The sequence below is a fragment of the Microcaecilia unicolor genome, chromosome 14, assembly GCF_901765095.1.
Source record: "Microcaecilia unicolor chromosome 14, aMicUni1.1, whole genome shotgun sequence".
NCBI lineage: Eukaryota > Metazoa > Chordata > Amphibia > Gymnophiona > Siphonopidae > Microcaecilia > Microcaecilia unicolor.
Window position 1 is genome coordinate 40,619,001 of NC_044044.1, and position 13,233 is coordinate 40,632,233.

Genomic DNA, 13,233 nt, shown 5'->3' on the forward strand with positions numbered 1-13,233 from the left:
CCCATTGCCCCGTTTCTTTTTTTCGGAATCAAAAAGAACAGGTGGTTTGAAACCTCTGCACATACTTTTAGCCATTGAGTGGAGGGCAGTTTTCAACCCTGAGAATTTACCCATATTGCCTTCACTCTGTTTCTTTTCAGAAGCTTTAAAGAAAAGCAAATATCATTTTATGCTGATTTTTCAGTCATACTACACTTAAATCTTTCTAGATTTATTCCCTAGATGCACTTTCTGAAAAATCTCACTCTTCGATCTCCAGTCTCACTCTTTGGGGCAGTAAATCTCATCTTTTGGGATGGTTCACTCTTTGACATCTCGGGAAATCAAAGGGACATTGCCACTGCAGACACCAGCATGCATGATAAATCTAGGACTGGCCCATCAAATGCTCTGGAAGACACCAATTATATGAAACAGACTTTCTGACTTGGACCCAGACTGACCACTGTTGGAAACAGGATGATGGGCTCAGTGAATGAATGATTCATTTGTTTGATCCAACATGGTTGCTCTTAGGTTCTTATTTCCCTCTTTAAACTGGAGGGAGTTACTTAGTAATAACTCTGAGGAAAACAAAAAGTCCATGGGTGGCAGGGTAGTAAAACCAGTGCTAACACAGCCCCCCTCTAGTGACATGGAGCCAGTCGGCAACCTCCGTGGATACAGGATTCAGGGCTGATCTGCCTCTTAGGGGAAATCATGGAGTCATAAGGATCATAAATTGTTGAACTTTGTAAAGCTTATTTTTACTGTTAATATTGATGCATTTTTATCTTGTAGAGGCACATTTTGGGGGCAGCTATTGGCTACTTTAATAGACAAGCATTGCTTTTGAAGAAACAAAGGTAAATACTTTGTAAAACCTATTAAAATTTTATTTTGTTTGTTTTGCAAAGCAGGATTCAGCGCTAAACTATATCTTTTATTATTAGACAGGAATCAGCGTGATGAAAATGGCAACTGCCCAGATGCAAAGGAAAACTATGGTACTTTACTGCACAATCACACAGTTTCTTGGAGTTTATTTAACATCAGCCTTATATGTTTGTAGGTGTACTTGGTGTAAGGGTGACAGAATAGGCTGTATGAGTCCAAGCATTACCTTCAGTTGCAAGTACACTGCCTTGTATGGTAAATATTTGAATAGTGCTGTTGTAGATCAGTTTAGTGACTGGTGATAACAAAAATAATGGATTACTAGCATGCGCTCACAAGCAACTGTTCAAGTCCCAAAAATATCTGTTCAAAGAAACTGCTTTTATTGGCAGGACTATAAGAATAAACATTTGAAATGTGGGATCTTTTATAGATAAGTTCTTATGAATGTTCATAGCCTCGGAAGATTACAAAACGTAGAAGACCATAATAAGTGATGCACTTAACAACATAGTACTAGATCAAAATATCTACTTGACAACATATCAGATCTTAACTACATTGTCCCAAGAGTCAAATTAGCTGTGTTCTTCATGGAGAGGAGAATATTTACTTAGATTTCTTATATTTTAGAGTGCAGTGACATTTCCTAATCGAGTGTCTACTGAGCAGCAGTCTTTGGTTCTAGTGAAACGACTTCTAGCCATTTCAGTGTCCTGCATCACATACCTTAGAGGACTCTTTCCAGAATGTGCCTATGGAACAAGATATCTAGATGGTAACTTATTGGTTTTTCTAGCTTGTTCTGCTTGGTATGTGTTCTCTTAGATTTGTTTTGATGTCTTGTATTTATGTTAGCAATGTATAAGGGTATAAGTGTAGAATTAGTGATGAAAATGTTTTATTGGCATCTGAAGCCGGTGGTGGGAGGCGGGGCTAGTGCTGGGCAGACTTCTACGGTCTGTGCCCTGAAAATGACAGATACAAATCAAGGTAAGGTATACACATGAGTTTATCTTGTTGGGCAGACTGGATGGACCATGCGGGTCTTTTTCTGCCGTCATCTACTATGTTGCTATGATTGTCTGTGCTCTCTATGTGATACTGTTACCCACTGAGAATTCCATGTTTGGCAAGCTAGAAATCTTATAAAAGAAATAAATACATCTTGTAAATCCTTTAGAGTTTCTTTAACTATCATAACATAGATTGGTATGATAACATCCAGTAGCGCACAGATTTACACCTGCTTCAAAGAAAATGTAATTGTATGCATATATTCTATTATGAAATTGTTTATTTTTAGAAAATATGCATTTACATCACAGTTCCACCCAAACTTTACCCCTAGGAATGCCTACGTGACTTGCATGTATAAGTTTGCACCATCTGTTAGATAAGAGCCCTTTTCCAGATGAAAAACTTTTACACCCTGAAATGTTTTATAAAATTATTTATTTATTTATTGCATTTGTATCCCACATTTTCCCACCTATTTGCGGGTTCAGTGTGGCTTACAATACATTGTAAATCGTGGAAATGCAGTTTGTTACAATCAGTTATGGATTCCATTGTGAGAAGTTAAGCGAGACAAAGTCAAGGTGTCGTTAGGGAAAAGGTCAAGGAAAAGAACAATGGAAAGAGACAACTGGAAATCGGTAGGGTGATAAAACCTTAGCAAAAGACATTCGATATAACATTTTCTGTGAGTGAAGGTTTAAGTGTGATGGGATTACGGAGGATTAGAGTTCAGAAAAGAATGTATTGGTGTATTTCTGGAATAGTGAGTGTGGACTTCATGTGTATTGCTCCTTGCAGTAAGTTTTATCAAAGAGATGAGTCACGTAGGAATGCCTACGTGACTTGCATGTATTAGTATGCACCATCTGTTGGATAAGAGCCCTTTTCCAGATGAAAAACGTTTACACCCTGAAATGTTTTATAAAATTACACAGATTAAAAGCATCTGCATATGTGACAGTTGCCACTTGTATTAGTGGCAGAGAAGCATGCAAAATAGTGCATGTACAGTTGAAAATCTGACAGCCTCAGGAATGCCACACTGTGGAATCCATGCATATTGTTAGCTGTATTTGATACGTCAGGTTCTTTTAACTAAATAAATGCCTTTGAAAATTGTTCTGCTCATTGCATAACTGACTTTCAGTTTGTTGTAGATTAACATGTTCTTAAAATGAGGTAAGAATTATATCTTCCTTTATTAGAAAATTGCAATTTTTATCTTGTAGATATTTGTGTAAAAATTCTGAGAGAAGACAAAAGCTGTCCTGGCTCCACCCAACTTGTGAAATGGTATGATGCACAGATAAATTTAAAAGAGTTATGAGCTGCAGTTATAGCCAGGGCATCCAGTGTCCTGCAATTCCGTTGCAGCAGGAAAGGAAACAAAATCTGTCCCTTCCATAGAATTCCCTGGTCCCTACAGTATCACCACAAGAAACAAGGGGGGTAAATCCAAGTAGGCCCCAGAGCTGAGGGACCATCTACAGTATTTCCATAGCACTGATTCCAGGCCATTTCCTTCACTCTTCCTAGTTCTCTCCCCCCCCCCCCCCCAATTGATCATGCAACAGGAGAAGGAAGAGACCATGTGGTACACCGGTCTCCATCTTCCTCCTCTGCCGCCCAGGACCCCAACTCTGTGAGGCTGGCAGCAGCAGTCAAGCCCAGCTGCAGCTGCTCTCCTCTTGCAGAGGAATTAAGATGTGGAAGGAGGGAACTGGGACAGAGAGCTGGTGGGGTTATTTAAAATAAGAGTTAAAAGATGTGGGATATGGTGTGATAAAGGGCATATCAAGGCGTTTTGAAGAGAGAGTATGGGGATTGATTGACATAGGAACTTGGGAATGGACTGTGTATGTATGGGCACCTGGAATGTGGAAAGAGGAAGGGAGAGAAAAGATGGGGTGAAAAGTAGAGATATGAACAAGAGCAGGGCTGGACAACTCAGTCTCCTCTCTTCAGAACCTTTCTCACCCCTCTATATCCCTCTGTGATTCCATCACCAACTCCTCCCCAAGATTTGCAGTTAATTGTGAAAAAACTCAAGTGCTGTTTGTTTCCCAGGATTCTTTGTTCCTGCAGTGGTGTAAAATATAAAGGATATGGAATTATCAGCTAAGTCAGAACTTCTCTAATTAGGTGTAGTCCTAGATCCGCAGTTAACATAGGCTTTTTTTTTTTTAATTTATGAAATTTATTAAACATACTTCAAACAGTTTCAATAACTCAGTGTTTCAGCCTGTACATCATTAATACCCCCATGCTTAAATACAAACTACAAATTACAGACCAGTATTTCAGTATTTAATATCAACCCCATGGCAGTTAACATAGGCTTATTTGAGCAGTCTTCCATAAGATGAGAATATTGTGTTGGCCATAGGTGCCAGCTCAGTGGCTGCATAGTACCCCCAAATATAGAGCAAGCTCTTGCTTTATGTCCTGGGGAGGTTAATTTATGTTTTGTTTAGCATCCCCAATCATTTTGGCTTCTACTGTGTAGCCTACATCCATTTCTAAGTGAAAAAGGTTTCCATAATTGGATTATTGTAATATAATTTGCCGAGGACAAGCAGACCATTGGTATTCTCACATCTGGGTAACATCATCCAACGGAGCCCGTTGCGGATGCTGCCTAGTGTATACAGCAAGTAGAAAGTTGTAGCAGCATCCCACCGTGCATGCTCAGGTGCCTTCCTGCCCGATCGCACGTACAGGTTCCTCAGTTTGTTTGTTTTTCGCAGAGCTGTGAGGTCATGTCTTTGTGGTCTCTCTTCAGCGCATATTAACAGATATTTTTTTTCAGTACCTTTCCATGTGGGTTTCTCTTTAATTTCTCTCATTTTCATTGTTTTTATTTTCAGTATCTTTCCCTTTATTTTATTAAATTATTGACTTTTAAAGTTTTCTTTCTTTTTCACGCGGCCCTTTAGGCCCTGTTTTTGCCTGAGCACCAACCTCAATTTGAGCCTTGCCCCTTTTTGATGCTCGAGACTGAGGAATTTAATTTAGCCGCAATTCTTTTTCCGCTGTCTAAGAAGACCCTCACTGGCTTCAAAAAGTGTGCCCAATATATTCGGGTGATTTCTGCCTCAGACCCGCTCAGTTGGTGCATCAGATGTCTTGGGCCTGACCACCTGATCCTTGTTCTCTCTGTTTACAAATACAGCTGAGGACACAGAGGGCGCGTCAGGTCCAGCAGGAGAAAATGTTAACTCCTCAAAGGCTGGTCCATCGACATTGGCACAGGAAGCATTGTCCTTGATGGCTGCCCAGACTTCATCTGCTACTGGGCAGCCATCATTGAGGAGGTCTCTACCTCCCTCGACGTCGCCTACAGCACGGCTTAGTAAACAGGGCCCTAGGTCTCATTGCATAAAATGGGTCTTGTGCCAAAATAACACAAGGTAGTGGTAAAATAATACATCTTAACAGTAGATAATTCATAATGCACATGCACTGCACAATTGATGCAGAATTTCTGAAACTTTGCCACAGAATGTTTTACGTGTGGCTCTGGAATCTACCCCTATCTGCTGTAGGAGGCTGGGGGCTGTGGTTGTACCAAAATCTGTTCACCAGCTGAAGACAATGGGATTTCTAAGGTTGTGAGTTTTACTTATTTTTACTACAATTTTAGCAAATTGTTTTCTTCTGCTTTTCTAATGCAACCATCAGCAGATCCTACCTATTAGATGGTAGCAAGAATGCGCAATAATAATCAAGTGTGATAATGTTAAAAAAAAAAAGCAAGATGGTTTAATCATAGACTGACAAAGTACCGCTTAATTAGAGCAGTCAGTCTTCTTTAGCCACAGAATAGTATAAAACAGTATTATGTGATGCCATAGTTTCATAATATGTCAGCCTTTGTTTCAAGTGTATGAGAACACTATGATGAGATTCACTTGTGTCATAACGCAGCCTTTGTTTCAAGAACATAAAAAGTTGGAATGAATCAAAAAATAAACAGTAGCTGCTGATTTTTACAGGATGCTAGGATGCTATGATGCTTTGCAGAAAAAATATGTAAGTCTTTTCATATGATTTTATTGTTATTGTACATAAATTTATTTTACAAATTGTGTTTTGTTTCCTTTGCATTTCCTTTCTGTGAATCTTTATTCTAATTTGTCCTGCCCTGAGCCTGTATCAGAAACAAATCAAACTACAAAAGGAAATAATTATTTTAGACAACCTCAAGAAGGACAAAAAAAATCCTAAAAATTTTAGAAGTAGGGCAGCTGTTGGAAAACTCTTCCTGATGGGCGTAAATGTAAACATGCCTGGTTTGGTTTTGGTATTGCTTTTATGGGTCTTGGCTGTTCAAGATGCAGTATCACACTATAGATCCCAAAACCCCATTTCAGACAGAATGTTGAAACATCCAGGAGAGGACATGTCAGTTTTTGCTAGTATTTTAAAAAGGATCTGCAGATATAGAATTTTTTCTAAAATACGTACAGGAATAGATGTGTATGTGCCAGTTACATGCGGTGGGAGCATTCATTTTAACAGTGGCAACGTACACATCTAAGTGCTGCCACTTACATATGTATGTTTATATATTACCACTATATAGATATATATGCTTGCCACTTTTAGAAACATGTATATGTACTCAGTTAAGAACAAAGCATGCAGTCATTCAGCAGAATTTGACTTTTTTGGGGGGGAGGGGGAACAGGGAGATTAAGGGGGCAGCTTCCTCTAATTCCTCCTGCTGAACACTGCTCAAAATGAGCACTCTAAAAAAAAAAAAACCCTAGACATTCCCTGGACAGCTATAAATCACAGTGTTCAGAATAGGGAAATAGGGAATACCCATGTATATTTTGGTCCCACCCTACCCATGCCCAAGCCACACCCCTTTTCCACACGTACATATTCACAATTTGCATCTAGAAATCGTACCCGGGATTTCTATGTTTATTCGAGACGCATATGTAAATGCCAGTATTTAAATGTGCAAATTATAAATAGGTCTTCTAAAAGGAAATTTCCAGGGTTTTTTTTCCTATGGGAAAAATGCTTACTACATCTGGCCAATAGCTGCAAAGACCTGTGACTCCAGCTATAATAACAATAAAGCTGGAATTGCAATAAACTACCATGGTAAGGCATTCACAGCCAAAAAATTTACATGAAGAGTAAGCTGGATTTCACTGTATTTGTCTATTAGATATAAGTAAACACCATATTTGTTTTATTTCTTCTATGTCATGATTTACACAGCTAAGAATGGTTGTCCTAGCAGTAAGTATTATGAAGACATTGTACCTTCAAGCTTTCCAAATAATCTAATTTAAGAATAGGATTTAAATATATCTTTTTTAATGCAGATTTATACCAATCCAGAAGATCCTCAGGTAAGCATAAATATATGTTTTACTTAAAATGTTTTTAGAATGATTAGAGAATATACAAACAAAACAAGTTATGACTACTGTGTTTTCTTTCCTCTCACACGTCTGTCTTCTGCTTCACTTTTTAAAAGATTGATAATTTAACCTGTTTCATCTCACAGTTCTGCCTCCACTGGACAATATTACATTCTTAAACTTATTTCATTATCATCCAGCTAGACCAATCCAAACTAATAGATTATATCCCCCTACCAGAAGATGGAGTTAGAGAAAAATGACAGGGTGCAGCCTGGAACCAGTCAGTATTTCTCTACCTTCAGCAGATGGTATAGTTTGGACTGGTGCAGATGTTTGTTTGTTTTTTGCTTACTGCAAGCTGCCTCCCTGGGACTGGGGCCTTGGCCTCTGCTGTCTGGGTGGCTGCTCTCCCTGGATAGGTCTACAGACCTTTCCCAGGTCATCAAGGGCTTAACCCCTCTCCCCTGCTCGAAGCTTTTACCTATGGGCTTGCACTTCTAGGAATGGCTAGCACAGGCCCCAGAGGTGCTGCGGGCGCCTCTAGGTGACACACCTCAGCTGTGCCCTTTTTCTGGAGCCCCCCACAAGAAAGAAAAAAAGTTATGAGGACTAAGCTGCTGTTTGCACCATTAAAGGTCAATGAAAAAGAAGAAGAGCAAGGAAAACAAAAGGGGACTCTTTGGTAGGCCTCAGAGTTGGGGAGTAGTGGGGACTGCAGTCTCAGCTTGGCTCCGAGGTCTCTTTTGCCTGTGTCTCCTTTAGGGGCACGAGGGCTGGTAAGTGTTGAGAGCAGGTGCCGTTTCCATGCACCACTGTGGGCATTGTGGGGGAATGTGACTCTCTGCAGCTGCTGATTTGACATTCCCCAGTTGTGGGGCTAGGCCATCAGACACAGCATCTAATGGCTCTGGTCAGCTCCCAGAGCCAGTAGCTAGGTTCAGGGATGAGGTACAGCAGCCCCCCCCCCCCCAGCGGTCATGATGAGAGAGGACCCTCTGTCTTCTGTGGGGCAGCTGGTCTTGGGGGGACCTGACAGGGGGTCGGAGGATGGATCCTCACTCCATCCCCTCCACCTCCAGGGCAATTGCAGCGGCAATTTTGGAGGACACTTGTAGGGCCAGCACTGGTAGGGCTGGGAATATCTCTTTCAGTACTTCATCCTCTCTGTTCCGCCCCCGTCATCACGTATTGACGCGGGGGCGGGGCAGAGAGGGTCTCTACTGCGCATTTGCGAGTGAGTACGACACTCGCCATTTATATATATTGATATTTGTCATCATTTGCTTATTTCCGATCTGAAGAAGAAGGGTTACCTTCAAAAGCTAATCAAAAGATGTGTTAAATTAGTCCAATAAAAAAGGTTTCATCTTACTTTCTTTTCTCTGTTTTGATTTATTTCTGTTTATTACCTTGATTCATTTACAAATAGAATCTATTGAAAACTTAGGCCGTGCAAGTAATTTGAGATTAGTAAATTTTCTGTGACTCATTATCTTTCTCCTTTGGAATTATTTAGGATGTACTTACGAGATGTGTTTCAGTTTCCAAGTGGTTTTACCTAATTTATTTGCCTAAAGGTACTCAAGAAGTAAGAGAGGAGGGAGCAATAGATGTGCTCCGGAAGTGAAAGCAGAGAGGCAGGGGTGACACCGACCTCCCTCCCCCCAAGAGCTACCATTGCTTCTCTCCCGTCTGTGCTGTCTGTGTGCCATTAGTGCCACCGTGACACCCCCCCCCCCCCCAGACTCAGAGCCAGGGCTCAGAAGTACCTGGTTGACGGTGCTGATCTCCACAGCCAGCAGGGGTAAATCCCCAGGGTGAGAGTCCAGCTCCTGCCTGTGGCTGTGTATAGCAGGTGTGTACAGTCACCTTGCCCTGCTCATGCTTATGTTGGACTACAGAGTTTCCATCCAGCCTGCACAGTTGACTCTGGAATAAAAGAGCCTATACTTGTTGTTCACTGTACCTGTGGGATAACAGGCTGCAGTAATAGTTTAATAAAATAGTTTTGTTTCACTTCCCCTTGGTCTGGCTGTACGTTTATGAGGGCCTTCTGCTGAGCTCAGTTCACGCATTATCACACTTTCAAACTGAGTATTGAGTGAACGGACCCTTCCTTCTTTGGCACAATGAAGTAAATCTGCCTCTGGGAACAGATATCTCTGAATTTTGGCAGGAGCCTGACAATGCGATACCAAAAATAAATCTGTGAATTAATGGGAAAACATCAGCCTGCATTCAAATCTAATTGCATCCTGTGCCCACTAACCGACTGTAATTTGGACTCATTCCTCTTAAAATTTGGTTAGGTGACCCTGTGTCTATCGAGGAACAGGGCCATCTTACCTCATTGTGCAGTCCTGGACATACCTGAATTCCTTGTACCTGGGCCTGCACCTCTCTTGTTAGTATGAAAGGAAGATGACTTTGACTGAAACTTGGAACTTTGAAAGGAACCAGATCTACCTGACTGATACTGCTTAGTGTCCTGAAACTTTGCCTCTTTTCTTCAGTTGGCAGAAGGAATGAGGATCGGCAGACTTGGATGTCCTCTTTCAGGATTGATACTGGTTGGAGTTATCTGTGTATTCCATTCTGGCTACTGCTGGGTCAGTTGTTGCAAAGGATAGCTACTCATACAAGGCTCGTCATTCTGGTAGCTCCAGACTGGCCCAGAAAGTCATAATACGCATATCTAATACTTCTTAAAGTAGGAGAGGTCTTGGTTGAAGGACTGGTTTCAATGAATGACCTGTCTCACTTTTTATCTTACAGCTTGGCCCTTGAAAGATTGCATTTGAGACACTGAGATTATACGGAGGAAATCACTATGAACTTATTGCAGGTGCATAAGACACCTACTTCCTTAGCATATGCTAGAGTCTGGAGGGTCTGTGAAAGTTGAAGCGTAGACTGGCCTTACTCTCTGTTTCATGTGTCAGCCCCTCATATTCTGTTCTTTTTGTATGAGGGTCTCAGAAGAGATTTGCCATTTGGTTCCTTGAAAATCTAGATTGTGGCACTGGCCTGTTACAGAGATTGACTAAAAGGAGCACTCTTAGCTTGCCATCCTGATGTAGCTCATTTCTTGAAGAGGATTTTGCACTTAAAACCACAATCTGCCAACGCACGAGAATGCAAGGGATTCCTCCAACAATGGGATCTTAAATGGCCACATATGCAAGCAACCCACACCAAAGGACACACACTCGACCTCATCTCACATAAATTGGCCACAGACCAAAACCTAGTGATAACTGATATTAAATGGACAGAAACACCATGGACCGACCATTACAAACTAAATCTATCCCTAAACTGGCGGAAGAAAGGCTCACACTACATACAAGAACACACAACCTACACCACAAGAGGCCAAATAGACCCGAAAACATTCTGGCAACAAATATATAATAGTGAATGGACAGCACAAACGGATTCCATACACCATCTCTCCAACTGGGACAAAATATGCAGAAGCATACTAGATGAAATAGCACCCTTACAAACAAGAACATCACAAAGACATATCTCGATACCATGGTTCAACGACGAACTGAAAAAAACTAAAAACACAATCCAGGAAACTCGAAAGAGCTTGGAAAAAACTAAAAGATGAACACACACTCAACGTTTTGAAACAGTTACAATGAAAATATAAATACGCAACAAGACAGGCCAAAAGGTCATATTACCGAACCAAAATAAGTCCAGACTACCAAGATACTAAGAAACTATACCAACTCGTAAACAAACTACTAGACACCACCACGGTCACCACAACCCATACAGACATCCCATCTGCAGACAAACTTGCTAAATACTTCAACGAGAAAATTACAAATCTACACAATACACTCCCTCTTGACAATACTGATATTGAAAACTTCATTGACAGTCTGGACTCAAGCCCCGGAGAATACCCATCGGACCGAATCTGGACAAACTTCGCTCCACTCACCACCGAAATTGTTACCCAAGCGATCCATAAGTTCTCCAACACTCACTGTAAACTGGATACGTGCCCCAGTTACCTATTGAAATCCGCTCCTGACCGCTTTATAGTAGACCTTACATCCCATTTAAACTACTTGCTCCGACAAGGTCTCTTCCCTAAGGAAAATGGCAACATCCTACTCACCCCTATTCCCAAAGACACAAAGAAAAAAACAAGTGAACTCACCAACTACTGCCCAGTAGCATCTATCCCACTAGTAGTCAAACTGATGGAAAGCATGGTAACCAAACAACTCGGTGATTACATAAACAAATTCTCAATCTTACATGTATCACAATCAGGTTTTCACCCCCTCCATAGCACTGAAACAGTACTCATTACACTCCTGGCCAAATTCAAGCAGAAAATAGCAACAGGCAAAAACATTCTTCTCCTCGAATTCGACATATCTAGTGCATTCCACATGGTAAACCATAATATACTACTAAGGCTCCTAGATTACTTCGGTATTGGAGGAAACATACTTAGTTGGATCAAGGGCTTCCTAACCACTAGCAAATTCAAACATATCACCACCGTGGAAGGCCGACTGTGGAGTACCTCAAGGGTCACCACTATCACCGACCCTCTTCAAACTCATGATAACACCACTAGCCAAGGCCCTGTCCAACCAAGGCCTCAACCCATTCATCTATGCAGACAACGCCACAATATACATACCTTACAAACATGACCTGACAGAAATCACCAAGGAAATCAAACTCAGCCTAAAGATCATGAACTCATGGGCGAATGCGTTCCAACTAAAACTCAATACAGATAAAACACACTGTCTCATCCTCTCATCCCAATACAATTTGAACAAACCCACTAGTATAAACACCTCAAACCACACCTTCCCAATCTCAGACAGCCTGAAAATCCTCAGCGTTACTATTGACTGTAACCTTACACTTGAGAGCCAAGTTAACTCTACAACTAAGAAAATGTTCCAAGCAATGTGGAAACTCAAATGAGTGAAACCATTCTTCCCGAGGGAAACATTCCGCAGCTTGATACAATCAATGGTACTAAGCCATGCAGACTACTGCAACGGAATCTACGCGGGATGCAAAGAACAACTCATAAAGAAACTTCAGACTGCTCAAAACACAGCAGCCAGGCTTATATTTGGAAAAACGCAATTCGAAAGCGCCAAACCCCTCCAAGAAAAACTACACTGGCTACCAATCAAAGAGCGTATTGCTTTCAAAATCTGCACCATGGTCCATAAAATTATCTACGGTGAAGCCCCGGCATACATGACAGACTTCATAGACCTACCACAATCGGATCATCACGAACATACCTAAATCTCCACTACCCAAGCTGCAAAGGACTTAAATACAAATCAGTCTATGCGTCCAGTTTCTCCTATATACGCACACAGCTGTGGATTGCCCTACCAAAAGCTGTGAAAACAATGTACGACCACCTAAACTTCCAGAAATCACTAAAAACCAACCTGTTCAAAAAGGCATACCCCATCGACCCAACGATATCAAAGCTTGTAACAGACTATTCATAACTCTTCCTCTCTATGATTCCCAATGTGTCTCTAACACATGATCCTTATCCGACCACAGTAACTCCGTGTGTTTGTTTCTATACCGGAGATGGCGAACGCCTCATCGGTACAATGTAAGCCACATTGAGCCTGCAAATAGGTGGGAAAATGTGGGATACAAATGTAACATAATAATAATAAATAATAATTAAGAGCAGTTTTCAGACATGGAACCTGAATTTGGTTCTTTTGGGTGTTTCATCTTTTGAGCCATTGAAAAGGGCATCCCTGAAGTATCTTACACTGAAGACAGTTTTCCTTGAGGCTCTTTGTTCGGCAGGGTGACTTTCTAAATTGCAAGCTCTATTTTGTTGGAAACTGTGTTTACTTTTTATGAAGCTTACTGATTCCACCTGAACAATTCCTTTCTGCTGAAGGTAGTTTCA

At 41.1% G+C, this 13,233-nt stretch overlaps 1 protein-coding gene across 1 annotated transcript in view; it reads left to right on the forward strand.

Moving 5' to 3' along the window:
* Positions 1 to 953: 953 nt before the first annotated feature.
* Positions 954 to 13,233, forward strand: part of HORMAD1 (HORMA domain containing 1) — a 36,776-nt gene continuing 24,496 nt past the window's right edge. Inside the window, exons 1-6 of the mRNA XM_030187967.1 lie at positions 954 to 986; positions 1,510 to 1,654; positions 3,126 to 3,189; positions 5,892 to 5,928; positions 7,135 to 7,155; positions 7,242 to 7,268. Coding sequence (XP_030043827.1) covers positions 954 to 986; positions 1,510 to 1,654; positions 3,126 to 3,189; positions 5,892 to 5,928; positions 7,135 to 7,155; positions 7,242 to 7,268 — 327 coding nt within the window. The remainder of the gene's footprint in view (positions 987 to 1,509; positions 1,655 to 3,125; positions 3,190 to 5,891; positions 5,929 to 7,134; positions 7,156 to 7,241; positions 7,269 to 13,233) is intronic.